The 27,845-nt window shown below is 37.3% G+C and overlaps 6 protein-coding genes across 11 annotated transcripts; 3 read left to right on the forward strand and 3 right to left on the reverse strand.

The window, feature by feature from the left end:
* Positions 1-1,076: 1,076 nt before the first annotated feature.
* On the reverse strand, positions 1,077-7,655 carry LOC119070057 (protein GPR107). Its single transcript, XM_037174351.1, has 12 exons — positions 7,493-7,655; positions 5,905-6,015; positions 5,698-5,843; positions 5,372-5,496; positions 5,217-5,308; positions 5,049-5,153; positions 4,850-4,983; positions 4,614-4,763; positions 4,426-4,543; positions 2,950-3,080; positions 2,582-2,878; positions 1,077-1,362 (listed from the first exon to the last, which is right to left on the reverse strand). The coding sequence occupies exons 1-12, from the start codon at positions 7,622-7,624 to the stop codon at positions 1,224-1,226; spliced, it is 1,680 nt and encodes a 559-aa protein (XP_037030246.1). The 5' UTR covers positions 7,625-7,655; the 3' UTR covers positions 1,077-1,223.
* A 905-nt stretch (positions 7,656-8,560) lies between these two features.
* Positions 8,561-10,082, reverse strand: LOC119070059. Of its 2 annotated transcripts, XM_037174353.1 has the most exons (3): positions 9,760-10,082; positions 9,386-9,693; positions 8,561-9,327 (listed from the first exon to the last, which is right to left on the reverse strand). In XM_037174353.1, the coding sequence occupies exons 1-3, from the start codon at positions 10,028-10,030 to the stop codon at positions 8,566-8,568; spliced, it is 1,341 nt and encodes a 446-aa protein (XP_037030248.1). In that variant the 5' UTR covers positions 10,031-10,082; the 3' UTR covers positions 8,561-8,565. The 2 variants fall into 2 exon arrangements, with proteins under 2 accessions (XP_037030248.1, XP_037030247.1); XM_037174352.1 differs by having other exon boundaries at positions 9,386-10,080.
* A 957-nt stretch (positions 10,083-11,039) lies between these two features.
* Positions 11,040-12,551, reverse strand: LOC119070060 (2-methylene-furan-3-one reductase-like). The gene is made up of 4 exons (XM_037174354.1): positions 12,477-12,551; positions 12,404-12,440; positions 12,098-12,326; positions 11,040-12,039 (listed from the first exon to the last, which is right to left on the reverse strand). The coding sequence occupies exons 3-4, from the start codon at positions 12,298-12,300 to the stop codon at positions 11,145-11,147; spliced, it is 1,098 nt and encodes a 365-aa protein (XP_037030249.1). The 5' UTR covers positions 12,301-12,326; positions 12,404-12,440; positions 12,477-12,551; the 3' UTR covers positions 11,040-11,144.
* Positions 12,552-13,921: 1,370 nt separating this feature from the next.
* Positions 13,922-15,718, forward strand: LOC119070038 (mitochondrial basic amino acids transporter-like). The gene is made up of 7 exons (XM_037174322.1): positions 13,922-14,178; positions 14,269-14,381; positions 14,536-14,687; positions 14,762-14,850; positions 14,921-15,035; positions 15,098-15,371; positions 15,436-15,718. Exons 1-7 carry the CDS (start codon positions 14,136-14,138, stop codon positions 15,568-15,570), a joined length of 921 nt encoding a protein of 306 aa, XP_037030217.1. The 5' UTR covers positions 13,922-14,135; the 3' UTR covers positions 15,571-15,718.
* A 2,525-nt stretch (positions 15,719-18,243) lies between these two features.
* Positions 18,244-20,693, forward strand: LOC119070036 (solute carrier family 25 member 45-like). 3 transcript variants are annotated; one of them, XM_037174321.1, is made up of 9 exons: positions 18,244-18,391; positions 18,469-18,579; positions 19,205-19,314; positions 19,372-19,481; positions 19,546-19,676; positions 19,986-20,079; positions 20,142-20,289; positions 20,349-20,459; positions 20,542-20,693. In XM_037174321.1, exons 2-9 carry the CDS (start codon positions 18,543-18,545, stop codon positions 20,662-20,664), a joined length of 864 nt encoding a protein of 287 aa, XP_037030216.1. In that variant the 5' UTR covers positions 18,244-18,391; positions 18,469-18,542; the 3' UTR covers positions 20,665-20,693. The 3 variants fall into 3 exon arrangements, 2 of the variants coding, with proteins under 2 accessions (XP_037030216.1, XP_037030215.1); XR_005086451.1 differs by having other exon boundaries at positions 18,244-18,579; positions 19,546-19,672; XM_037174320.1 differs by having other exon boundaries at positions 18,244-18,579.
* Positions 20,694-22,581: 1,888 nt separating this feature from the next.
* Positions 22,582-27,501, forward strand: LOC119070054 (alpha/beta hydrolase domain-containing protein 17B-like). Of its 3 annotated transcripts, none has more exons than XM_037174349.1 (6): positions 22,582-22,760; positions 23,971-24,330; positions 24,390-24,485; positions 24,850-25,159; positions 25,232-25,379; positions 25,787-25,923. In XM_037174349.1, the coding sequence occupies exons 1-5, from the start codon at positions 22,747-22,749 to the stop codon at positions 25,313-25,315; spliced, it is 864 nt and encodes a 287-aa protein (XP_037030244.1). In that variant the 5' UTR covers positions 22,582-22,746; the 3' UTR covers positions 25,316-25,379; positions 25,787-25,923. The 3 variants fall into 3 exon arrangements, with proteins under 3 accessions (XP_037030244.1, XP_037030242.1, XP_037030241.1); XM_037174347.1 differs by lacking the exon at positions 25,787-25,923 and adding an exon at positions 25,583-25,722; XM_037174346.1 differs by lacking the exons at positions 22,582-22,760; positions 23,971-24,330; positions 24,390-24,485; positions 24,850-25,159 and having other exon boundaries at positions 25,243-25,379; positions 25,583-27,501.
* The last annotated feature ends 344 nt before the right edge of the window (positions 27,502-27,845 follow it).

Genomic DNA, 27,845 nt, shown 5'->3' on the forward strand with positions numbered 1-27,845 from the left:
CAAATAATCTTAATGCGATACATTTGCTGGAGAAAATAATTTTAATTAATTTATTAATTGATTTAATTGTTTTATTAATTCGTAAAGTCTGAAGTGGCCGATAGCTGGGTGGTGGCCGAATACTGGTGCCCGTACCCTAATGCTTTAATGCAACTAGAAGAATAATTCCATTCAAGGTGTTATATACAAAGGAAAAATGAAAAAATCATTCAATTTTTGAAGGTCGGTTAACCGGTAAATGACGAAAAAATTTCCCGGGAAATGGTAAACCGGTTTTTCCCGGTTTTTAATTTCCCGGTTACATTCCCTAGCTCCGTCTGAATTCAAAATTAAAATAATTTTCGAGGTATTAGGTCATCCAGATAAGAGGTAATCAGTTCATATTCAGGATTCAGGTGAAAATATTTAACGACCTGACCTGATATTTTCAGGTTGACCTGAGCCGATAGTAACCATTACTACGAAGCATGAAAATCAAAAGTCCCAATTAATTAAATCACGATTATTATTCATTACCGCTGTGCTTTGAGAGTGCAAATCCTTACGTAATGGTTTGGATAATATTATTTTGTCTACACACTCAAGCAATACTCACATTGTTTGCCTTTGAAGGAGTGAAGATGAATATTGTAATATCCCCAGAACGAAATATTTCCGCGTTAAGGTAGGGAATTCCATCCAATAATCGAGTTATCTCTACTTTTCGGTGTTTATTCTACTTAAATCACAGCGATCTGTCTTTTTAATAATCTGACTTAATTTTGAGAGAAGTCGAACAGTGTCACACCAAGCTACTTTATGGAGAATAGGACATTCTTTACCTGTGTCGATTGTATTTATCATGTCTCTTGGGGTACAGCGATCTCAAGCTTTTTTGATTTTTTTTCCATTGACCTAATCCATGCAATTGACTTTAATTTCCACCTGATTATAAAGCAATGATGTTGCAGGCAATTCGTTTTACAGTGAAGTTTTCTCACCCTATCGCAACTCAATCTGGATGTTTTGTCGAATTTCTTTGAATTTTGTTTAAACGACTGTCGAAGAGATATCCAAAACACAACGCCATTCAGAAATAAGTAAGTTTATTTACACACGCAGTCTAAAGTATACAACAAAATTGCTCATATCACGAAAACATAATTCAAAATAAATTACAGAAAAGCGCAGAGATTTTTCGCTCGAAATGTTCAATAGAAATTAAAAAGAAAATGAAAAACAATTCAGTCGTATTCGTGGCTAGACTCTCGCTTATTTAGCATCAGTTCACGCTCTTCATCATTCGCATCAACAATCGTTGTTGAAGATTGTACCATCGTTCGGTTAATAGCTTTGGTTTTGTACATACCGGTTTCGGTTAATCTGTTGTCGAAAAGAACAAAAAACAAAATTATTTTACCCCCAAATCGAAGAAGAGCGTCAATTTGATATTTTCGTCCTTTTATGCTATTAGCCCTAAAAGATCTTCGTTTTGTTTAAGAAATTATCCTTTGCATTTTACTATGTTCCCGCTGAATAGTTATGCAAGTCGTGGTTTTTAACCCTTGATTCACATACACATAGCAATGTACAATTAACACAAAAATTTCTTTTGTTTTCAGCTCTCTCCGCATTGTCACAATATGTCAACCTTGCATTTGCTACCAATTTTCCTTGATTGATTCAATTCAATTGAGAAAATTTAGCAGCAAATGCAAGTTTGATATTTTAAGGCAGCTGTAACAGGACTTGTTTCTGTGAATTTTAATCCTGAAAACTCCGAAAAATTCTTTAAAAAACGTTCCGAAAAATTACAAAATGTAATCGGAATGTTTAAAAAAAAAATCGAAATTTTCAAAATATTTTAGAATTAAAACAACCAGAAATAAGATCTGTTATGCGAGGTTTGTGCCCTTTTACAATCCCTACAAGATATCACAGGCCGAAATGAGTGAGAATCTGAAATTGTTTCATTCCTTCAAAAAATGCGCCAGAAATTTGTAAATAAAACAAATCGGAGAGTTTAAGATGCAGACCAACAATTTTACTGCGAAAAGATGTTTTCGGTGCCTCATCTTAGAAAACTTATCTTGAAAAATAAGTATTTTGTCGAAATCCAAATCAATTACGCAAAACGAAACCTTGAGTGGGAAAATAATGGAAAATGAAGGTATTGAAGATATAAGATGCAATTGAAAATTAGAGTTTTCGTTAGAAGAACTGGTATTCCTGACTTCTGATATACTAGACAAACAGTTGCTCTCGTCTAAATGTTCAAAATATTATTCTTGGGTCGGTCGGTGTCTTTCTTTGAATGATATTTGAATAGAAGGGCCAAGAACAACATCTAACCTTGTTTTGTTCGGGCTGTGACTTTTCTATTCTTCATAGATGCTAGAGTTCGATTTTCATAAAATTTTCGGAGGTTTGTTTTAGGTATTAGATGTGTAATTGTCACACGAGACCGTGTCCCTAATTAACCACTTTGCATACAGCATACAGCTGATTTTCGTTAAATATGTTTTCACTACCTGGAGGTCTATCATCAATAAAATGATCAAATCAACGCTCACGCAAATCAAATTCAACTTTGTACACTTACACTTCTGCGTCCTGCTCCTCGTCGTCCGTTTCCACCTGGAAATACGGATGCGATGACACCGGTCGAAATTTGTATCCCGTCAGCACGAAAAATACGTACGTTGCCATTTCCTTGAACATTTCGTTCAACCAAGCGTATTGGAATGATACCGTAATTTTCAACAGACAAACGACGATCCGTGTAAAGTAGATGTAACACACGACCATAATGTAGAACTGTCGAAATAGCTTTAGTTTACGCAGATTGGTGGCAGCTTTGCCATCCGTTGCGGATGCTTCCTGTAAGTGACGAATGGACCTAAGGGTAGACGGGCGGCAAAAGATTTTTAGATAAGATATCGGCTGAATTGCTAAAACATTTTTGTTTACCAAACGACTGGGAATAAAATGGCGCCACAGCATAACAAATCCACCAGAAAGAAAATGTAAATCCAGGTCGTGTACTCTTTGTCACCTTCTTCACTTTCAGCAATGATAATGTCCGCAATGTTAGCTAGAACCTGAGACCACGAGGTTAAATTACAAATTTGATCTGAGCTGGTATTCAAATGGTTTCTTTTAGTCCCATAAGTTTTAAACCACTGAAAATTAGCTGAGGCTGTTAGGGAAGGTAGTCAAAAAGTATTGTAACAACCGTAAGACGGAATAGGGGTGATAAAAATTAGGGTAAGTAAAAGTTCGAACAATTCAGAAAAATTGAAATTTATTAACTGAAAAGGGCAGCCATGACAACAGCGGTTCTTTCTTCCTATAAAATTTCAGTTAGTGATTGCAGGCTCCCTCAGTGCTATACAAAGCTTTAAAATTTTAAATTGAAAACACAAACGATCATTCATCATAGGATCATAGGTAATAGGGTGGGTCGTATTTTCATTTTCTTGTTATTTTAAAAGGTCTGGCCCCAGGCTATACCTAGAACTGACCAACAAAATCCGAAACAGCAAAAAAAAAAAAATCCCTTGCTGATTCGACGAATTTACGTTTATTTGCTCAGAAAAGTGTTATTTAGGGTGAATACGGATAAAACTATCAATTTCACCAGATTAGAACCTTTTAATTTGCATTTTTTGTTCATTTGACTTTTTCATTCTAACAAAAAATTGACAACTTTGGGCTTCAAAAACAGAGTTCCTGCGAGTTTTTTCAACTCGTTTTCAACAAACTTCGCTGCAATGGATTCTCTATGAGACAACCTGTTCAGATATACCTCACACGACATATTATGGCACGATTTGTCGATTTTATTTGCAAATAAAGTTGAAATTTTTTGTCGAAAAGTCTTAGTCGGGAACACTGACAGAGGTTACTCTGCCCGAGTGAAGAGGCGGAGGTCAACAACGTTCTTATGGTATTTCATAGCTGAACTCCTCAGCTATTAACTGCAGTTAGCAGTAATGGCGTCTGTTCCCAAATTCCCGAGATATCAGTCAACAATGTGAGCAAATTTCATGCTACTACCCCGAAAATCAAAATCAGCCTAGAGGCAAAGGAAAAATTAATTTTTAATTTTTTTTTTTTGCTGTTTTGGATTCCTTTGTCAATTCTAGGTACAGCCTATGGCCATGGCCAGGCCTTTTAAAATAAAAACAAAATTAAAACACGAAGAGAATGTGCTATGTAAATGAGTATACGGTGAGTCGAGGCTTCTTTAGAAACTCATCGTTTCTTCAAGGGGTCGTTGTTTTTTCTCGTCTCTTTAAAATTTTGGAATTTTTTTAAAGAACTTATGACCTCCTGCAGAACTTTCTACTTCTTTAGAAGGTCGTCAATATTCATGTCGTCGAAATTTCTGTACAATCATAAAAGTGCGACCATTGCGACAAACCTATTATGCGACCGACTTACCTGCAATGGAATGACAATCATGAATACTTTCTTGTCCTTGTCAGCGATAATATGTTTGATGAACGTCCAGCCGGTTCCAATCAAAACAATCGTTATAAACAACACTGCACCTTTCAGCCTGTGTGTCAACAACGGCAAATTAATTTCGAAATATTAAAGTCAAAACGAAAACGTTCTGCGCCACTTACAAGTGAGTTATGTAAAATAGGATCGCCCAAGCCTCAACGTGCTCGCCACGTATTTTGATGAAATGATAATTAATCGAATGGAACATTAATGATAAAGATTTGAGAAATACAAGAGCGGCCATAATGTAATGGATCTTGAAGACAGTGTGCCTGCAATGATAGTGCAATTGTGTGACGTTGGTTCGATTTGATATTTGATTTTCGGAAACATTTGAATTTCCCTGGCAAACACTCACTTGCTCTTCCGTAAAATGAATATCCAAAATAAACCGGACAAGAAGAACAGCAACGACATCATTGAGTACAAAGCGGGCAACGGCATCTCTCCGGCAGACAGATAATTTCCTTGATTGTTTTCCTCGATGTCCACCTGATTTTTTATTTTTTGGACTTAAGAACATTTGGTGAATGAAAAGTAAAATATTGAAAATTTACATCAAACTCCAGGTTAAATGAATCCGTCTCCTTGTAGTTGGGACACGCATGGAAGCACAGATTGTACAATCCTTCTTCCGCTAGCGTTGAAAAGACCATGGCAAACTGATTGAGAGAGAATAGGCGTGAAAGTCAATATTCGCTTCTCATGGACATTAAAAACCTTACGCTCATGCTGTACAAGTTGAATTCTCCCGATTCCTTTACCGTTATTGGAATCACTATTGGACCCTGATTGCATCCGTATTCTACCGGTGAATCTACAAGAATCTGTCAATTTGAAGAAGCAACGACAAAAAAGGTTTTTTTTTCAACTTTCTTACCGTCGGTTTTCTGGTTGGCCGCTTGAAAATTGGCGTTATAAATGGACTGGCGTTTATAAATTGGCAGTTTTGCCCTGTCATTGAAAATAGTCGTTTGCCAATCCCTTGAACAGGTCACCTTCACCCTGGACACAAAGCGGAAAAGAAAGCAAATTAGCTTTTATACCGTTCATAAACTGAAACACCCGCAGCCATGTCGTGCAAAGCTAGAACCAGTTGGAACATTTCGGCCTAGTTTTAAATTTGATGGAAAAAAACTATCACCGACGACACCCTCAATTGGTTCGCAATGTACGGTACAGCACGGATTGCCCGGCCGAATTTACTTTAAATTCTTCAAATCCATGACAAAATAAACGATCGGTCCGCTACGTTGGTCCTTCGCTAGTTCTTCCAGTATGCACCGGTCTTGGTGGGAGTCTAGGTACGGATTCATAGCGTCCGTCATCGTTTTGTCTAACGATAATCCAAACTGTAAGTAAAAGACATTTTAGTTTCGTCTTCGGTTCTTCGGGATCACCAGATCGACATACCAATTCATTTTCTCTGTCTTTGCTGATCTTAAAATTTTCTAATCGAACATCGAGAGTTCCACCTTTGAAAAATCCGAACGTGGTCAATTCAATGTATCGTCGTCGGTCATCCTGAAAATGTTTAATTTTCATTTTTCACAATTCTGTTAAATAAAATTGGACAATATTGATTTGTATGTTGCGACAGTTGCGACACACTTTAAGATTGATTTAATGTCATTCCGTTGTTCATAAACTACATTTTCTATGTGCTAACATTAACGATCGGTTAAACAATTGGAACAAAGTTTCGCTTTCGAACATTTCACACAGCAGCAAAATTTAAATGAACGTAAGCACCAAAAACGACGAATTTGTAGCTGCAGCTGCAGAACTTTAATTGGACGGTACAAATGAAACTTTTTAGTCAATTTAAATTTCACTAAAAAGAACCTAAGACCTAGGTAGTAACATCAAGCATATTCAAGAATTACTTGGACACCTACGCCTTGAAAACACTCACAAAATGTATTAAGGAATTCTTTTATAAAACGAATGTAGACTATGTTCCACCGATAAAAAAGGAATTTAGTCCTAGCCCTAAGAATGCTAAACGTTTGCCGATGAAAAAAGGACAAATCGAGGACCGACACATCTAGTTCATTTCATCCCATAACATTTTGGTCCAATAAATGTGTCATATTTCAGCACAAATTGAGGATACATTTTAACATAAGAAAGGGCTTTTGCTGTTAATACCAGACATTTAACAAAAGAATCTCTCCAACCTCTCGCTTATACGTCTATGTCGTGGGTCCGTTTGTGATTCGAATAAGTGATCTTACGATTTCTGCCAGAATTAGCATCGATATCTTTTGTAAAATCGTTGCACTTGCTGACCTTAGCAAAATAAAAAACTTTAATTAAAAGTCCCATTTTAGAGAGTGAATCATGTCAGGTACGTTCAGAAACCAACTATTCAGAATAATACCATCAAAAGCGTTGTTGCAGGAGAATAGGACCAGGGAAGATGGTACGACAATTAATAACATCTGCAACTCACAAGTAGTGAACCTTTCATTGAACACATCCTAAGTGGTAGAATCAGATTAAAATAAGACTTTGGAAGGTGCTGCAGAAAAGAGTCAAATCACTCAATTGGACGTGTCGTGATAAGTCAATTGACGAATTGGAGAAAATCGGTAGAGCAAAAACTGAAATCTTAGGAATTTTCATTGAAGAATGTATTAATGATCTACGGAAAATGTTCGAGAATCATTTGTTTGTGTGCAGTGTTTGGTGCGATAAGACGACCCATATCAAAATGACTTGATTTAACGATAGTTTGACAATCGATATTCTCTTTGTGCTGAAGAACTCAAACTTTTCGGCGACCCTCAATGTGAGGCCTAAGCATAAAGCTTTCGTAACTGTGTCAATTTGTACGGAGCAGTCGTTTTAAAATTTGTCAATGCCAGTCCCTTTGAATTATTAAATTATTGACGAGGCTAATGACACAAAAACAAAATTCTCACGTTTCCATTTCACAATTTCGACATCCGTAACACTAATTGTGTGGCGGGAATGTGTGTATAGGACGAACACTCACCCGAACTTCCAAATGATGTTTCCTTGCACCGCATAGTTTTATTAACAATAATCCGATAAATATCAATTTAAATTGCATTTTGTTTTTTGATACAATGTTGACATTTCGCTTTTGACATATATGTAATTGCATGCTCGACGATATACACACGCACACAAACAGACACACACGACACACACACAAACACAAATCCAGTGAGACGAGTGAGACCAGTGAGACTAAACACGTGCAGTGATGACAACATTGTGAAAACTTGAATAATTTGGCGCGTATTTCAAAAAATAATTTCGAGTTAGATTTTTCGCTAGTTTCATTTCTGTGTCCGCATTTCGTGTGAAGTTTTTTTCAGTAAATTCCTATATTTCAACTTATTCAAAGAGCGCAGTAATACTTGTCAAGTTTCAACCGAAACGAAGCATTCATGAATTCGGTTTCCCTAGCTTCAAAATTTTTTGCGCCTACCTTCACTTTTAAACCTCATTCAAAGCAGGACCGACGGAAATTATAGACAGAGAGATGATCTTGATGCAAATGTAGCCCATCCTACACTCACCTCAAAGTAGCAAGCAAGAAATTCATGACTTCGGTTGCTTTTCGTAATTTACACCAGTTCTGCTGCTCACAACATGTTACACATTGTATTCGCGTGTATGGGTTGGTTTAATATCATACTAACATATGAAACGTGTGGACTAAGAAAAACAGAGAGTTGCATGAATACTGCGAAGTATTTCGTCCCAGTTCCACATTCAGACAACTGAAACATTTCTTATTAGGGAGAAAAATCGAATTTCCTGGCATTTCTTTATCGAATCCCAACGTTCAAAATACAAAACAGTAAAGGTTTTTCTAGTCGTTTTTTCTTGCTTTCAGCCATTGCCATTGAGAATTCTAAATTACTAACACGTTAAATTAACGTCGTTAACGTAAATTAAGTTGGAAAGCCGTCCCTAGGCTAAACCCTTGTCGATTTAAGTATTATTATTATATTATAGCCTGAGTGTGTAATTTATTCTTATAATTAATAAGTGAATCGGAATCTGACAATAAAAAACACAAAATTGCAAGTCGATTCACAGGATGGAACCCTTAATCACCAGCAAAGTTTCCAATCTTTTCGCAAGCCCAACATTTTTTGAATCCGAACTCACATCACCAAACTGAAAATGTTCCTGGAATGTGTTGAACAGCTGACGAATTTCAATGGCAACCAGTTCTTTCGTTTCGTACCGTCGGTAGCAATCGAGTAACGTGGGAACGAATTTCGTGAGCATATCCAATACGGGCGATGATATGAGCGTCAACGGTATCGAAAAGATCCAAACGATGTATGTTACGTGGATGGCTTGCAAGTTACACGCAACGTCATAGTCGTCACCATAGAACATATTCTGATTGCTGATCAGAAGCAACATTTTCTTGACCCATTTGTAGATGATAAAACTGTCAATGTTTCTATACTCGCTACGAAGAGCCCTCCAATCGATGTCAACCATCGATCTGCGCTCCATTCCCCCTTCGTCAAGCCATTTGTTCAGGTCGTTGACAATAGATGAACGGTAAGGCAATGTTCCAAATTTGGCAGCAAAATGAAACAGAATCGTAGATCGGGATATGTTTCCCTCGAAGGCAATACGTTTCAGCAGATCGATCATCAGCTCGTCAACTTTATGCCAATCGGATGTGCGTTTCCACGAATCATCGAGTTCCAAGCATCTATGCAAACATTTCCACAATTTCAGACTAATTTGATGGTCTTGAATTTTCGGAATATTAGCTGAACAGGTAGCGTAGACAGCATGGTGGATGTTGGCGGAAATGAGGTCCGATTTGTTCTACAAAAAAAAAATGGGTTCAGTCAACTGCCTTGCTTTGCTAGCATAATTGTCGCACCGAGAATGCCATCAGAATATTGTACAGATCGATGCCCAATTGCTTGTATTTCGGTTCATAGTGCTCCAACAGTAACGTTCCCGTTGCCAATACGAAAAACACTTCGCTCATTTGCAACAAGCTGGTTGACCTGTAGTATAACTGACAAAACCGATGGAAGCCAAAAATTGCACCAATGTTCTTCTTCCACACATTGACTTTGATGAGCGCTTTGTAGTGCTGCAGCACCAGTTCGAGAAGGCATCGTTCATCTACAACTACACGAAACCATTTTTCGGTCAAATTTGTGATATTTTGTTGCAGCATCACTTGGTCCGTTTTGAAGGGAACATTATCAGCCGATTGTTCGCACAGTAGAATCACTAAGCTTTTACGAAAAATTTGTGTCGCTGCAGTTTTCTCGAACAGGTCGTTTTCGTATAGCTGAATTAGATCGAAGAGAAGATTAAGTTTTTCATCGAGTATTTCTTTGAACTGTTCGAAATGTGCAGCTTCGATTTGTTGCGTATCGATGTCTGTAATCAATTCAGGCACCAGAGACAGTTGAATCAATTTATTTGCCAATGAAATTTTGTCGGTATCCATTGCTTCGATTTGTTTATGTTTTCGTATTATTGACGCGGTTGACATACACATGGGTGACATGAGAACATGACAGGACAGTGTTGTCAAACTTCCTCACTTGAGTCACTTAATGCCCTTAATGCCCTTGATGATGTTATAGTTAGTGTATTATACCAGTAGTTATACCCCAGTTACCTTTATTTGGTGCTGCACTCGAATTCACATTACGACGTATAATACGCCAAAGAGGAAAATTCTCATTGACATTTCAGAAAAGCTTCGCAAATTGTGAGAATTCTATACAAATTTGTTGTATACAGTGTTCAAAGAGCGTAAAAGAGAGAAAAATTAACTGGTTCCGTTGGGTGATATGTCAAAATTTGTATGTAAAAGTCCAGTTAACTAGGAAAAAACCAGTTAATTTAACTGAGATCAATGGGTGAACACTCATTTTGACATTCTCTTTGAACACTATATATGTTGTATAGGTTTCCATCGTACGGTAAAAACGAATTTTGACAGGCCGAAAACAACCGACAGTCATCCACAGAAGCAATCGTAACCGCAACTTAAACAAATTTGTGCCTTAAAACTGCAAAGTGAGGTTGTGTTGGCTTCTCTGTGGATGACGATTGACATTTTGAACGACCTTGGAAGAAACCTATTGTAAGTAGATCACGAAGGCAGTGGTTACTAAAATTTTCTAGTGGCGCCTCCAAGGACTTCGAAGAGAATTTTCTGTGTACTAAAAATTTACTCGAAAAACATCCACTGAACCGTTGAAATTTGGATGCCATCGTAGGTGACTTAAAATGTTCTTTGAGTAGACACAATAAAAATTGTATTTTTTCCAACCGAAACATGTTGTTCGCGTTGTTCGACAATTTTAAACTCCAACCCAACATCAACACTGCCATAATTTGCATAACGGAAGAAATTCTATTGTTCTAAAAACGTTAAGTCCGTTATGCAAATTACGGCAGAACTACTCCTAAGATTAGCAAGGGAATACACAGTAATCCAGCAATTCTGGTTCTAAAAGAGATTATTACAATTTTGTAGGTTTTCTCATAGACAACGAAAAGAACGATACTGGAAACCATAAAAAATTCGTTTTTATTTCAATCTGGTTTTATTTGATCCCTTGTGCCTTGTGCCCATATAAAAATATTTTCTTTTACTTATTTGCCATTTTTTAATTATTTTTAACTTCAATAACAAATTTCCCAATACCCCCTTTCCCACTATATACTTCCTGACAACCCGCTCTAACTTCCTGTAAATTTTCAAACTTAGCTACTCTACCAACAACAGGTTTAAGCTTCCCGTCATCGATATATTGGCTAAGTCTAGCCAGATCTGATGCCTTGGGCTCCATAAACAAATAAGAATATGAAGCACCATGACACCAGGCTCTGAACTTTGTGATCCCACCAAGAAAACCCAGAAGACCTCCAACGTGCATTGGTAGATCAGGTGTTCTTTTCTTGAGATCCGGACCGAATGGGATACCACTGACGCTGACGATAACTGCCCCTTTTTTTAAAATCTTCAGTAAAGCTGTGGCCTGGCCCATAGTGTCAAACATAAAGTCGACCGACCCACTCGGAATCACTCCTGCAGGATCCTCCTTTGTATAATCGATGATCTGATCAACGACATTTTTTCCAAGCAGTTCCTCAACCTTAGAAACTTTTGCGGTTGAAACAGTTGTTATGATTTTTCCAACCTTGAACACATTTTTAGCCAACTGTATTGCCATACTACTTGTGCCAGCGAGCCCACCTGGGATAAACACAGTTTTTCCTTTCAATCCACCATCAAGAGCCGCATCTGCTCGATCTAGTACTTGCAGTGAAGTGAGCGATGCAAGTGGTATCGACGCTGACTCAATGTGTGATAGTGTTCGTGGTATTGGAAATGTTGCAGATACGGTAGATAGAGCATATTCGGCTACAGTACCATGACAATGCTCTGGAACACGTGAGAACACTTCAGTTCCGTGCTTCAGATCAGGATTCAAAGCAAGTGCTTCCGGACTTATATCAACGATTATGCCAGAAACGTCTAAGCCGATTTTGTACGGAAAACTTTTGGAATTGTATGTTAGCAACAACGTTATTTTAACAATGGCTACAAAAAACTCACGTTTGTGGCCAAATCATTTTGGCCATTCCTGAGGCAATCTTCACATCAATTGGATTTATAGATGCAGCATTGACCTTGATGAGTACATCCTTTGGTCCACTGATTTTTGGTACTGGAAGGTCAAGAATCTGATATTCATCTGGCTTACAGTATTTCTCGATGGATAATGACTTCATCGAGGTGGGTCGTTCTTGCTGAGTCATGGTTCTGAAGGTAAAATTGTATTTTACTATAAATTAAATAATTTTTTGTTTTGTTTCAATCGATATTCAACTGCAGCATGTTGCATGAACTGAACATACATACGATGTATTTAATTGTGATTAAAGCTGAACACTTCCAATATGAGGTCGAAGTTTAATTTAATTGATCATTGCAGATTAAGCTAATCTGTTGAACTACAATATTTTATGTTTTCTAAAGATTTTATTTAGATACGATATAAACAGGTAACCAAGTGTTGTGTTATCGTTCTTTGCTCATACACATACTACGCATACACTACTGAACTAATGACATTGAGTCAGGTGAGACAACATAAATTTATAATGATGTAGTTTAATGATGAACAGGTGTTTTTACCTGTCAATTTTGCCTATACATATTATATCGTCTTTCAGAACACTATAATGTTCGCAACACGATCCTGTAGACGCTGTCAACTAATAAAACAGTTTGAAATGTTAACGTTTTCTCAATGTTTTTGGATGGGATTTCACTTAAGCCCCTTTATACGCTTGCATTGCAAGAGTTTTGAGTATCTGTGTATCAGCTTTGGTGCAAAATTGAGATTTGGGGATAAATCTGAAATCTTATATTTTTATTTTAATATAGAGAAATTGAAAGTTTCTCGAGGGGGAAACAACAAGAGAGAATGGTGGGACCATATTTTATTTGCCATTGGAGCGAATGAAGGGAGAATATGATCGATATTATAGTTGGACAGGAGTTTCCCCCTCGAAGATTCTACACATTTTAGAAATGTTTAAAAAAAAAAACTGCGAATAGGTCTGGTGTATCAGTTCAATAGATTTCTCGGAATTTTAATTCTTAAATTCTTAAAAAAAATTTCATTTTCTAAAATTTCTCAACAATTCTTAGATTTAATAAGATTACTGAATTTTATTTACAAATTTACAGTCGGCGACTTTGAAATAAATCACTTACAATCGCTAAGCCGAACTGGTGTGCGTACGTTATTTTGCACCAGCTGGTCACATACAATTCCAAATGGGACCAGCTGGTGCAACATAACGTATGCACACCAGTTCGGTTTAGCAATTGTATTTCATTTCAGCTGTTTTTCAGCTGATTACTCATACAAATATGGTTTTACGTCTTTTACCACGCGCACACGTCTACATTATTCATCCGTATCAACAAGCATTAGCACCATAGAGTTACATTCGAGAGATGGCCAGTAACTCTATGATTAGCACATTTGTTTGTGTAGTGCATCAAATGAAAACATCTGAAACAAAATGCATCACTTCACTGAAATTCGCCGACTGTATATTTGAAAGACTTAAAAATTCCTTAGAATCCGATTAAGCCTTTTCCATCTACCGAAATGGTTCAAAAATCAAACACGTGACCGGCGCAACTTCATAAAGCATGAATGGCATATTCATATATTAAATATAATTTGTGAATACGATATAGTTTCCTCTTTGACCACCACACATATTATGATATCGTCGTTTTATTGCACGAAACGAATTCCCCACCGATGAACAGGTGATAATTTAAAATAGAATATTTGGCGCCGACTCCTTTCTAAATGCTAATTTCGACGATTTTTTTTATTAACCGAGCAAAGGAAGGCCAATCTAAGTATCCCATCAGTATAAAATTTGTTTTTCAATATGACGGCTGACTACAATTCAATAGTGCAGTCGAATAATTGCACCGTAAATACGCTAGTTGTGTAACAACAATATTTATAAGAAATAGAAATTGAATGTTCTGAATTTTGTGGAAATATTTTGGTTTTAATAATTTCGTGAACGCTTCGAGTTTTCATTTAGCACGTCTGGAAATGAATTTAGATTATTGTCACTTTATTGCTGGCTGTTTTGGAGGTGATTCTTTTTCAATGTTTTTTATCGATTTACTCACATATCATAGCGTAGTGAATAGTCAAATGGAATAATGTAATATTTGTTTTGCAGGTGGATTTGGGGTATTCATTGGACACCCTTTGAACACTATCAAAACATGGCAACAAGCAACAAATTCCAAAATCGGTACATCCATTTATGAAATCATTGTTAGAAATAATGGGGTAAGAGTTTAGTCGCTTGAAACAACTTTTATGATTTTTTGGAAAAACGACAAATTTTTACTCATACAGTTAGCCCCAGTCCTATATCGAAAAGTCTTTAGTGTAATTCGTCTAATACGTCTTAACTTTAACTTACAAACAAATTACACTCCAGCTCAACGGATTCTACAGAGGGATGACATTTCCATTGCTTACTACTGGCGCTATTAACACATTATTCTTTGGCATTTACGGCAATGAATTACGGAATCTACAAAGCAATTGCCCCACATACAAAGAAAAGCAGGAAAAATGGGGTAGACATGTGTAAGTCGGACAGTACCTCTTGCCTTTTATAGTTTTGTATAACAATTAAACGATTTTTTTCATCCTTTGAATAGATTATATGCAGGTTCAATAGCCGGCTTAGTTCAGTCATTCATAGCCTGTCCCACGGAACTCATAACCATTCGTTTGCAGACTAGAAACTGTAAGATTTTCTTTTCATTCTTTCTTTCCTGAAATTTTTGAACCTGATCTTAGCAAATTGTAATTTTAAGATTATTTGGATTACAGACGAGGCCAACGACGCGGACCGATCGCTTGTATAAAACAAATTTTCCGGAGTGACGGACTAGCTGGCTTTTACCGAGGTCTATCGCCAACACTTTGCAGGTGTGCTAATTGATTTTTTCTCTTACAAAACGATAAACTGAATAATATTTCGCTGCATGCAGAGACGTTATACCATACGGTATATACATGCTGGTCTACGAAAAAGTGCTCAATGTTCTGGGTGGTATGCCCACCATTCAGCGACAACGTGAACTGAATGAAATGACTGTCACCTCAAACAGATATGAACTGATTGTGACTGCATTGTCGGGTACAATTGCGGGAGTTGTATCGTGGATTTTGGCAATACCGTTTGATGTCTTGAAAACGATAATGCAGGCCGATGCAGCGACTAAATACGATAGTATGGCCCATTGCATCAAAGTGAATATAGAGGTATCGGTCTTTAGTGCGTGTGTGTCTAGGAGAAAGATTTAATTTCAATTCTTATGGTTTTCAGCGACATAGTTGGACGTTCTTGTTCCGTGGCAGTTGGATGATTATATTTCGAGCTGTACCGGTCAATTGTGCTACGTTCCTTGGATATGAATATGTTCTGGGCAAATGCAGACTTTTTCACAGTCTCGATCGTTGATGGAAGTGGATATGGTTGACGCACAAGAAATATGTTTGCCAAGACTTAGACACTAGTATACTTTACAACAACAAAAAAAGGAAGAGCTTAGAACAGAGGGTGGCCTAATTTTATTGCCTTATCTACACATTTAAATTTGAATAAAAAAAAGTTGGAAAAAGAAATGTGGTTTTTTGTAAGACGGCAAGCATATGACCAGTATTTCAAATCTTGTACTTCAATTGTTTTTAACATGCATTTTTGTAATGTATCCGGTTACAGACGGGAATAATAAGACGTGTGATTGGTAAGAGCACTCGTTTAATACTGATGTGAAATAATGCATTGAACAGAGTTGTTAGATATCCTACAATACTCCCTCCTTAACAAAAAAAAATTAATCCAAAAGAAAACTTTCCATACTAAAAAAAACTCAAAAAAATTGTAGCAAAAATCAAAAGGAAAATTTTGAAGTTAATTATTGGATTGCAAAACTTTAATTAATTTAATCCGACTGATCTTCAGTGCCCTTCGTATTGATTGACTCCTTCTTGATCGCTGTCTCAACACATGCTTCGAATGTAGCTGTCGGATCCATTTCGAAAACTTTGCTGCGTACTGGGCCTTCCAGTAGACCAACCACGAATTTGTCGCGTAGCACCATCTTGTAACAATCTTCGAATTTACAATACCGGATACTCTGCTTCAACCTTGTGGTGAATTCTACGACTGTCTCGTCTTGCTTCTGCTTTACATCAAAAAATGTCCGCCGATCATGAAAAATGGATCTGGTCGGTGTAAAACGATTTTTCATAATGCCACAAATTTCCTTGTATGTTTTCGCCTGCGGCTTGTCCGGAAAACACAAATCTGTTAATGTGTCAAATACATCCAATGACAACGTCGATAACAACATTGCACGCTTCCGGTTATCATCCGTGACTTCGTATGCCAAAAAATGTTGATCCAACTGTGCTGCATACGTTTCCCAATTCTTGTCTGAATCGAACTCTTGCGGTAATGGGGTGAATGTTCCATTGTTCGGCATGTTGAATGCTTACGCTCGCAAACGAATGACCTTGTCGTGTCTTCCAAGTGTCCTTCGATTCCAATAATTTTTCTTTTCTCAAACTTATTTCGACCAAATGCTTGTACTCCGTGTACAACGAATGGTGATGTGTACACCCTGTACGTCGATTTACTGACAACGACTGCAAAAAAAACTCGTCCGCCGTGGATCTGGAAATGTCTTCCTTTCTTTCAGCCGCCAGTTATCGATGAAAAAAATCGAACGCCGTGTTCGACAACTGATGACACGATGCTTCTTTGTTATGTTGTCGTTGTTCTGTTTCATACAACACAACCAAACAATAACTCAGTGGATGTTCGCTCACTTCCACGAATTCTACACCGTATTGTCTTTGCTTTTTTTTAGACAGAAAAAAAAATCACAAAAAAAACACTTTGTACGCCGTGTACCACTGTTTGACCGATTACTTATAGCCGAATTTCACCTTAATGTTCGCCGTGAACTGTTTTTAATAAAATTCGCTATGTCGGTTCGTTATAATAACCAACTGCGCCACTGTAATGTATCCGGTTACAGACGGGAATAATAAGACGTGTGATTGGTAAGAGCACTCGTTTAATACTGATGTGAAATAATGCATTGAACAGAGTTGTTAGATATCCTACAATTTTACTATATAAAGGACCGTATTACCAACAGCTTGTCATTATTTTTGTCATCATTATCGATAACAGATGAATAGCAGTACGTGACAGGTTCAGATTGCCTGTTGCATCATTAATTATAAATATGTCTGCTACAACTACCGAATCAACCCCTTTTCATACTCAGCCAAAGAAAATATATTAATTTCGACGATGAAAGACATACATTGTGAGGGTTGAACTTGTCAGTCCGCTGTTTGTCAACTTACTGAGTGTTCAACTTCACCTGATAATTGAGGTGAAATTTCCCTCTGCAGTTAAACATCTAAAAGTTTCGATTCTTGTTACATAAGCAACAATTGGAAGCCTAAACAATTTATAACCGCTAAACGAATCAAACTATGCCCACATCACATAGATTCAAGCGATAAGGTTTCATCATAAGAACTTTGAATTACAACATGCTCAATGACGTCACATATGTATTGTATACGGTATGATATATACATCCATACACCTCGATTGTGTACCACGAGGATGATAATACGCAAGTCAAACAAATATTTCATTTGAAAATGTTCGGCTGTAGTACGCAAAGTCAGAAAATAGAATAAAGAGAAAAAAAATGAGCAAATGACACAGTTTTCCGAGTAATATTGGTGCCATACCAACCGAATTGAATAATTAATGTCATGTGCTCAAACAGACACTTTTCCTCATAGAAACTATTCCGAATTTTTGGCGAAAAAAAATAATCATGACGACACAGCATCATGAGTAACGAAAAAAAAATGTCGATGAAAGATTCTATCGTTTTATGGAAGACTTGATAATTCAAAGTGGAATCAGTCTTAGAGACCTCTCAGTCAGATGTTGTTCATTGACCAGGAAAGAATTTTTTCTTTTACTACGTGATGATTGCGTAAATTTCATTGACTTAAAGCTTATCAGTCGACAATGATATCGGTGGTTTGTGAATTTAAACGCGAGAACTTAAATTGTCTATGCTCGAATCGCGTTTTGATATGTTCAAGTAGCTTTTTGGTATAATGTGATTTGATTATCGAGTGCTAAGAATAAAATGTAAGAGATGTAACATTCGATTGTTGTTGTGTAATCCAGTGTTTATTGAAGTGACGTTCGTTTACATTTATTTATTTTGTGCCGATGTTAGGCTTCGTTTTGTTTTCATTTTAGTTAATTTGATAATAGTGCACGACACTAAACTCAGTTTCTTTGAAATTTTAAATGAAAAAAACTATTAAATTTATCTAAATCAAGTATTACATAAGTGGTGAATTATTGGCATATCAACAAACATGGCATATTGTGATTTTATTGCTGGAACATGTGCAGGTATGATTCGATTGATTTTACACAGCATGCATGATTCATATGAAATGCAATGAAATATTCGTTCAAACAATTATACATACGGCATTGTTTTTCCGGTAAAGCTTTTTTGTATGTGCATTGAGCTTTTCGTGTGTACGTTTTTATTCGAATAGTTTTCTTAGATAAATTTAATCGTCGGCTTGCAGAATAGATTCGTAGATTTTGAAAAAAAATTACGATTCTGTTTAGCTTGTGTGACCGACGGTCACTGACCGTATAAATGTAGTAAACGAATTAAAAGAGTTTCGTATCAAACAGTAGAAAATATGTTATATCAAAACAAGTAATAGATTTGTTGCTTATTTATATTATCACACTTGCTAGTGCTCATAACAGTAATGTAGAACACTTAAAGCTGGAACAGGTCAAACTCAGGGCTTCAATTGCATTAAAAGAGACTTGACTAATTAGTCGTTAGGTGGTGTTATTTATGTGGCTTTGGACTGTGGCAGAGTCGTGTTTGAAGTGATTGAGGAAATTTTGAAAGACCCGACTAATTCTCAAAATTAGAAATTGGTTATTATATTCTGATTAACGGCATGTAAAGCCAGTAATTTTAATTTTAAAAAATATCATTGATTCACAGGTGTCTGCAACATGCTCATTACGCATCCCCTGGATACGATAAAAACAAATATGCAATCGAGCAACTTAACATTTACCAAATCAATGTTCAAAGTGTACAAAGCAGGAGGAGTAAATTCATTTAATTTCCGTGTTAATTTCTTTTTCAATGTAAAAATTGTCCCGCAGATGAACGGGTATTACAGAGGACTGCTGTTTCCCATCACATCAACTGGATTTTTAAATTCAATAATTTTTGGTGTATATGGGAACTCTTTCCGCTACATGCAAGATATAACGTAAATACTAATGCTATTGGCACCTGGTGTAAGATTTGGTTTTTGATTTGAAAATTTCCAACAGAAATTCCGAACAACTGAGACAAAAATTTTGGTATAGCCAAGTATTTATGGCTGGATGTACTGGTGGCATTGTGAAGGCAGTTGTCGCATGTCCAATCGAATTATCGAAAGTTAGACTACAAATTACAGTAAGTAAGTTGAAAAAAAAAGTGTCGGAAATAGTTGTAGGGTAAGCCACATCCATTCAATTCATCGTCATGTAATTTCTGAGTCTGCACTAGAATTAATTGGTAGCGAATAGCCTCTAGACAGAACTTTGTTCATTCGGGAAATGATCAATTGATTCAATTGTTTTGGACTTACGTCGTCAAAATTTAGAAATCATTTTTTTCATTTTATCAGTTTAAAAACACAACACAGAAATCTAATCATACATCACTTTACTCATACATAATTTCCATTCAATTTGAATTGTTACTCACCGTTTTGAATCATCTAAAGGTAAAGCCACCGGACCATCACAAGTTTTAAAAGAGCTGTGCAAGACTGAAGGACTGAAAGGACCGTTTAAAGGATTAACGGCTATGCTATGGAGGTGAAAACCTTTTTCATTTTTCATTCATTTCCTTAAAAAAAATTGTTTTTCCACTAATTCAGAGACGCTATACCATACGGATTATTCATGCTCATTTATGAGTATTTGGCCGAAAGACTGTCAAACGGATACGAAATTAACGGAAAGCACATAAGAAATGCTGATATAGATCCCATTTACACAGCCACGGCTGGTGCTGTCGCTGGAATGGTAAAAACTCTTAATTTGGGAGATTGTTGACGTTATTCACAATATTATTCTCAATGTAGGTATCTTGGCTACCGGCCATACATTTCGATGTAATAAAAACACGGATGATGGCTGAGAATGATCCGAAAAAATTTCGGAGCGTTTGGCACTGTTTCAACGTTATCATAAAAGTAAACAAAAAGCCTGAAAGCTTATCTTATCACTTTTGAATATAAGTTGAAATTGATCAATTTCTAAATGAACTTTTTCTAGGAATCTGGACTCAAATCGTTGTTTCGAGGTGGAACAGTTTTAGTGTTGCGATCAGCCCCAATATCAGCGATTTCCTTTTTGACCTACGAATATGTGCTGAAACAATGCAATGGAGTCAGCTGAGATTTCGATGATCATTAAAATCGTTTTAGAAAAAATTAAAAATAATTGTTTGTGTGGTCACGACAGGCCGAGGTGTTTCACTTAGTATACTAGAAAATCCTATGAAAAATCTAAGGATATCGAATTACATGACCTGAATACATCCAAAGTAAAGAATTTTTGTCACACTGAGTATTTACCGTCCACGGTTAAATTATTAATTGAAAGTTTACAACGATTGTTAAAGCAGCTAAAAATAAAGTTAAACAGAAATAAAACGAAAGCTCTTTTTTTGTTGAAACTTTTTTTTCATTGACCGGGATATCTAGCTGAGCCCTTTTCATCATTCCATTATTGTGTACTATCGACCTTGTCGATCTAAATATCTATCGCTCCAGCCACCGTAAACTCATTTTACTTCACGGACACTGACTGTACGACTGATTTCCGGTTGGTCTTCGGAAGTAATGGTTTGGAAATTTTTATTTTGACAGGTGTAGCGTTTGCAGCTCGAGCCGAGGGCAAAATACACTCACAAGTCAAAATAAAAATCTCCGAATTCCTCCGGAAAGGAGTCTTATCGCTAATGCCGTGAAGGAAAGTGAGTTTGCAGGGGCTACAGCGAGTAAACTATTTCACATGCTACATGCATCGAACGAAATCCACTACATAGCTCGGGCTAAAAATTAAAAGTCTCGTTTCCTTGTATTTATTTTCCTCAGCTACGCCTTGGACCCACAAACTTCACTTGAAGGCCCTAAATTACATTTTTTTACCGAGTGGACAGACCGTTTATAGCCTTCTTCATTTGTTATGTAATAGTAGATACTTTTTCGTACGATTATTTACCTCGGCATTGCCTCGGACTTACAAAGTTCACACAAAAGCTGTAATGGATTTTGCTGTGAGCTCCTAAGCCGGTTTTATTGATTTCCCTGGTAATTAAGTAAGCAACTTTCGCGCCTACTTACTTAGGCGGGCGCTACAACCTACTTTTGGTTTTGGCATCCTCCAGTAATCTTCCTGGTCTGCGGTTACTATTGGTGTTTGTGTTTAGCAGTTTCAGGGACACACGTTCCTCATCCATTCTTTGTATATGACCGAGCCGTCTTAATCGATTGATTTTGATTAATTTGACTATATCGGGCTCATTGTAAAGCTATTACAGGTTGTAATGGTTGTATCTTCTTCGCCAATTGCCGTTCACATTGACACCTTCAAAAATTGATCGAAGAATTCTACTTTCAAAAACCAAAAGTGTCTGTTCATTACGGTTTATCACGTATTAAGCTTCCGATCCATGTGCTACAACTGGTCGGACCAGCACATTTAAAGTTGCTGTTGAGTGTTTTTGACCGAAAAAGTTTTAGAAGACTGTAGCAACTCCTGTTTCCAAGTGTTCCACTTCTAAGTAATTCATCTCCGATGCGATTATCACTGTTGACCAGCGACGCAAGGTATATAAAGCAGCCGACAGTCTCGAAGGGTTTTGCATTTACTTCCAGCGTATGTTTCGTTGGTCTTTGTCTCACTGACACTTAAGCCGAACTCAGCACTATTATCTCTATAACGATGTCAACGTTCCGTCCAATTAGGTCTAGGTCGACAGCATATCCCAACACCTGACTCAATTTTCTGATGATTGTAACAATGCTAAAGAATAAACCTGCCAGTCCATCGCCTTGTCTAAGTCCTTCCAAGGCTTCAAAAGTTTCAGATAGATTGTTATGCGCCTACAGGATAACGGCGGCTGGAGGCAAAGATACCGAAGATTTACGCGTGGTTCATTTCACTCTGAACAAATTTTCCTGTGTTATGAAAAACTATTCAAATTCAAATTTTCGAACATAATTCTCATGATATGTCCACGCCATCTCTTGAATTGTGTTAAATGAAAGGCGGAAAAATAATTTTTGACATTTCAAAAAATAACACAAAATCTCCATAATGGTTGCCTAAAAAAAGTCGAAATCGTTCTAGACAAAAATAATAACTTTTACTTCTACTAATTTAACCTTTTTTGTATAAACTAGTAATCGTAGGTTAATAGATAGTCACCGTACAACAATTAAATCAATTTGTGGTCAAACATAAATCGTTACAATGAACGGATTGAGGTAAAAATTGCATTGAAATTTAATTACAAATTTTCTTTTTGTGTTTTATTGTTTCAATTTCTTTTTTAAATAAAGGGGGAAAGTGGATGAGGAAATGAAAATGCCTTATTGGATTTTCGTATCATCAATTTGCAAAATTTGTGTTCATTGTGCACATTCCATTTTTGTTGATTTTCTTTATTTTGTTGTAAACTTCGTCTTCGTCTGACTCATTTTATTTTTCTTTTTGACAGACTTGTATACCTACCTACCTAGCGATGTTGCGTTTTTATTTTATTTTTGAGACATTGTTTGCATTCTTAAATAACTATTTTGATTTTTTTTTGTTTTTATTAGATCAATGTGTTGGTTGGTTATTTTCGTCAGTTTTCCTTTTTTTCTGCATTTTTTTTTTGTTCATCTCCTCTTTTCATCATCAGTATATTGAACCCATATGTTTATTGAACTAGAAAAAAAACGTCATTGTTCACGTCCGTATTTATCCAACGAATTCCATTATGATATAAAATGAAAATTGAATTTTTGATTGTAAATAGGTTGTGTTGATTCAAATAGGGGAACAATGAGTTACATTACCTGTAATAGCTTCTCTATCTAACGCAATTAATTTTGGATGGACTGATTAAATATTCAATGCCAAGAATTGGAGTAATTGTTAATGAATTGAATGTGTCACGAATGTGACTTACAGGCATGGCATGTGTATATATGTGTTTGAACATCGATAAAATAAGAATCCTTCCGAGGGAATTATTAAGAGCCTATCGTTTGACATAATCACACTGTGTTATTGTTCAAATTGTCGACTCAAACAGCCTTAACCGGAATGGTAATAGTCGCTGTTCTAACATATTTGGAGCAACAGCTTTGGTTTTTTTTTAAATACGACATTGCAGATCTACTGGATGGGGTAAATAAATGTTCGCAAATTTGTGCACAAAAATCTTGTCAATTCCACTAAATTGTCAGTGGTTAACAAGGCAACCTGACCAAGATTCTCTTAATGTCTTTTCATCAGTATATGGTGTATGTCCTTCTCAATCTTTCTAATTCTCTTCTTCTTAATCTGGCCTAATAACGTTTGATTGGCCAATAATCCGGAATCGATATGTAAGCATTGAACCTTAAAAGCGTCTGAGTACCAATAGAAATACTTTGCTGTTTTACACTCATCGACAAAATTAACAAAAACCTCACCTTTACTTACCAGTTTTAGTGAACTATGCTGCCTATTTTGTTGCCCGCCATGCCCCGGTCGAATTGCAGCCAAATTGGCTTTTTTGCCGCCAGAGCCCACATACAAATACATAGCGACAGATAACACCAAATCCAAATATAATGTGTCGCTGACCGAACGAGCTGAATGGCAATATTCGGACAGGGAAAAGGAAAATGTCGAGGGATTCTTTACGCGCACATCCCGAGGCAATCAGTTGGCGTGCATGTTTGTAAAATGTTGTTCGAATGCCCGATACACGCTACTATTTTCACATGGCAATGCCGTTGATTTGGGACAGATGAGCAGTTTCTATTTGGGCCTAGGCGCTCGGATTAATTGTAATATATTTAGGTGAGTGAATAAAGCTCTCGGGAGATATGACGATGATGCTAAATGAGATACAATTTCAGCTATGATTACTCAGGATATGGTATGAGCAGTGGTAAGCCTTCGGAAAAGAATCTTTACGCAGACATCGATGCTGCTTGGCATGCCTTACGAAATAAGTGAGTAAATTGTCGCTAACATTCTGATAATCCGAACTCGAACTTGAAAACCGAAACTTTTTACCTTGATCCTGAATTCGCTATTAATTCAAATATTACCCGATTTTGACTCTGTAATGCTAAGGTTTCCTTCCGGTCAAATCAGTCAAGTTCACATGAAGCCTGACTTTTTAACACATTGAACTTTCGGCACCTTGGACTTTACTTTAATAGTAAGCCGCAATTAATTTCAATGTGTTGTTCAAAAAGCCGCACCTGACTTGAATCAAATCATTTTTTTAAAAGCTGGTTTAACTTGAATGTCAGTGAAACAGCTCTATACGTTACGATTTAGTCATTTAATTGCAATTTTCTCCTCATCCAGATATGGTATCACACCTGAGAATATAATACTTTATGGACAAAGTATCGGAACTGTGCCAACCGTAGATCTAGCAACACGTTACGAAGTCGGTGCAGTGATCCTGCACTCGCCACTAATGTCGGGGATGCGTGTTGCGTTTAAAACGAAGCGCACCTGGTTTTTTGATGTGTTCCCTAGCATCGACAAGGTTTCAAAAGTCCAGTCACCCGTTCTGGTTATACACGGTACTGACGACGAAGTTATTGATTTTTCGCATGGAATTAGTATCTATGAGAAGTGCCCAAAGGCTGTGGAACCGTTGTGGGTTGAGGTATAAATCAACGAAAAGAAACCATTTTGTTGCTCCGACTTCAAATCTTCTTCTTCTTTTTTTTTCGTATAGGGAGCTGGTCATAATGACGTCGAGTTGTATAATCAATATTTGGATCGGCTTAAGAAATTTCTCTCGGTGGAGCTGGTTAACTGACAATCAAAGAATACTCAAGGACAAACCAAAAGTCCAAAACACGCCACAGACGCAGATGTTGGAGGTGAGTGTTGGTTTTTCTTCCACTAACTTAATGGAGTGTCTGGTCGCTGACATCGCTCTTTCTTTGTAATTTTTCTAATCGTGTAAATATGTTTCATCAATTGCCCACAGTCCCGCTCACAGTATCGGTCTAACGACTCACTGACATAACATTCTCTTCTCGCTTATATTAACTCACCGACAAAAATTTTCCTATCCCAACAGATTTATCTTCAGCCAGTTCAGTATCGACAAATGCCGTTGCTGTTGATTTGTCCTAGCATATGGGTTCTGGCCGTAGGGCCAATTTTACGCGTCATCGTCGATACATACAATCCCATACCAATCTCGAAGCTCAGGGCCAGAGACTATCAAATAATAATCCAAATGACGACGACGATGATCAATCCTTGCTAATTCTGTTTTCAGCTCAACGTCACGCCCAACCACTTCAAACCAAACTTAACGAAATGAATGCAAAATGTAGTTGCTCGAAAATGGCAGCCACTGAACTGGAAAAGTGTCTCACCACATTGGAACGCAAACAGCAAACTCTGATTGACGATAGAAAATGTAAAGTGGTACGTAGTCGAAAAGAGAAACGAGACGCAGCTACAAGTCCACAACTTCCATGCAAAGAAACCATCGATGCCAGTAAATCGAAGGACGTCAATTTGAAAATTTGCAACAGCCCAGCTCGCAGCGGAACCGTTCGTCTTAGTCCCCGTCGAGATATACCGACGAGAAATGCTGCCACAAGTCCTCAAGTGGATTCCCGGAGACATGCAACAGCGACGAACCACAGTTCCACCACATCGGCAGACAATGATTCAAAAAGTAATGAACCTGCTGTGGCGGCTCCAAAAATGTCTCTCGAAAAATCAAAGTCTTTATCTGAATCGCGACCACAAAGGCAGTTAAGAACCACAAGAAGTCTGTCACCACGGCCGCCTATACGACACCAACAAGCCATAATTATATCAGATGAAAATGATGTCGTGCTTAAAGTGACACCGAGCGAAGATGTTCGTTACGATCAAAGTGTAAAGCCACGAAAAGCCAAACCCAAATCGCAGAGCGAACAAACTTCACCAAATCTCTCCGATTGTGGTACATTCTTTCCAGACGAACGATACGCTAATAATCGCAGCACCGGATGTTTAGTATATGTACCATCTGATCCATGGATGAAAATGGACAGCAATGATTTGAAGTCGGAACGTCCGGCAACAGCCAGAAGCAGACCAGGTAACGACAGCGATCCGTGGATTCATCGCAATTCAGAAAACCAAAATTCCAAATCACCGAAAGTTTCGCGCTCTGGATCTTCCAAAACAGACGATCGATCTAACAGTCGTCCGGCGCAGCCGAGAAGCAAATCACCAGCCATTAACGACGAGTCGACCAAAGAACCGAAACAGAAAAATTCGCTCATTGATTCATCAACCGAGAATCTAATGCTTTCACCGCAAAAAGCCCACACCTCACCGACCGCATCGCTCTCACCGCTGGATAACCCGAAGCGAGCGAAAAATTCACTTCTCAGCGTAAACAATTCGAATTTGTTACAACCGCGGCACAGTTTCTCATCGCCATCGCAAAAGGAAGATGAGCTGCAACTGAATATTCGTCGTTTGAGCGAACAGATCAAAAGTGGTGGATATTCGACCGCATCGTCGGGATGTGTGGCACCATCAACGGATTTCACATCATATCTGAATCAAATCAAGAAAGAGAAAACGTTGACCAAAGGAATTCGGAACAGTGGTAATGTGGTTGTTGTTGATGCGGATGTGGTATTAGAAACGACGTGCTGAATTCAACTCGTCGCGGTAAATCGATTAAGTTTATGAACGGAATGTGAAATAGAGCAAATTTAGAGATAAAATTCCACCGCGCGTGTCAACTGTTCTAGCTGATGATATTCAATGTAAATATTCTTACGGCGACACTGTTTTTATGTGTTCCATCCGCAGAACTGCATTAGAATATTTTTCTCGTATGGATGAACTCTAGAAATCTAGAAAGCGATTTTTGTCCAACAATTTATTGCTTAATTGGGAAAATCTTGGTGTACGCGCAACGTAAATAGTAAATTTTTCAATTTGCTTCGCAGAATACGCAGCTCATTTTTTTCGACATTTCGTTCATCGTAGGATTCGGTTCGGCGTCCATTGATTAGGGTGACACTCCACTCTGAAAGTTATTTAGATTTTTCCATAGGAAATTGTTCTACGTCATATATCCTGCGAAGTGTATCGTTGATGTTTAATAATTTATGTTAATGTAACTCATCCCAAATTAAACCCAAGCAATTTGCTAACCATTCGCACTGCCAAATTAATCGGAACGTAAATTCAGTTTGATAGCAATGAATAGCAACGAATAGTAAAACGAAACCACAACGGCCATCTAAAAGTTGGAGACTCTCACGGATTTATTTATTTCTAAATGTGAATGCACGAGTAATGAGTGTACTCTTAGCTAT

The sequence above is a fragment of the Bradysia coprophila genome (assembly GCF_014529535.1).
Source record: "Bradysia coprophila strain Holo2 chromosome X unlocalized genomic scaffold, BU_Bcop_v1 contig_45, whole genome shotgun sequence".
NCBI lineage: Eukaryota > Metazoa > Arthropoda > Insecta > Diptera > Sciaridae > Bradysia > Bradysia coprophila.

Coding starts and splice junctions, on each gene's coding strand:
- LOC119070036 (XM_037174320.1), top strand. CDS start 18,543: ATGGCATATTGTGATTTTATTGCTGGAACATGTGCAG. Junction 19,315..19,371: donor AAGTGTACAAAGCAGGAGGA/GTAAATTCATTT, acceptor ATTGTCCCGCAG/ATGAACGGGTATTACAGAGG. Junction 19,677..19,985: donor TAGACTACAAATTACAGTAA/GTAAGTTGAAAA, acceptor AATCATCTAAAG/GTAAAGCCACCGGACCATCA.
- LOC119070059 (XM_037174352.1), bottom strand. CDS start 10,030: ATGTCACCCATGTGTATGTCAACCGCGTCAATAATACGAAAACATAAA. Junction 9,328..9,385: donor ATATTCTGATGGCATTCTCG/GTGCGACAATTA, acceptor TTTTTTTTGTAG/AACAAATCGGACCTCATTTC.
- LOC119070054 (XM_037174346.1), top strand. CDS start 25,642: ATGGGTTCTGGCCGTAGGGCCAATTTTACGCGTCATCGTCGATACATA.
- LOC119070060 (XM_037174354.1), bottom strand. CDS start 12,300: ATGACTCAGCAAGAACGACCCACCTCGATGAAGTCATTATCCATCGAG. Junction 12,040..12,097: donor AAAATGATTTGGCCACAAAC/GTGAGTTTTTTG, acceptor CAATTCCAAAAG/TTTTCCGTACAAAATCGGCT.
- LOC119070038 (XM_037174322.1), top strand. CDS start 14,136: ATGAATTTAGATTATTGTCACTTTATTGCTGGCTGTTTTGGAG. Junction 14,179..14,268: donor TATTGCTGGCTGTTTTGGAG/GTGATTCTTTTT, acceptor TTTGTTTTGCAG/GTGGATTTGGGGTATTCATT. Junction 14,851..14,920: donor TCGTTTGCAGACTAGAAACT/GTAAGATTTTCT, acceptor TGTAATTTTAAG/ATTATTTGGATTACAGACGA.
- LOC119070057 (XM_037174351.1), bottom strand. CDS start 7,624: ATGCAATTACATATATGTCAAAAGCGAAATGTCAACATTGTATCAAAA. Junction 5,309..5,371: donor GGCCAACCAGAAAACCGACG/GTAAGAAAGTTG, acceptor AGATTCTTGTAG/ATTCACCGGTAGAATACGGA. Junction 1,363..2,581: donor GAGGAGCAGGACGCAGAAGT/GTAAGTGTACAA, acceptor TTTCGACAACAG/ATTAACCGAAACCGGTATGT.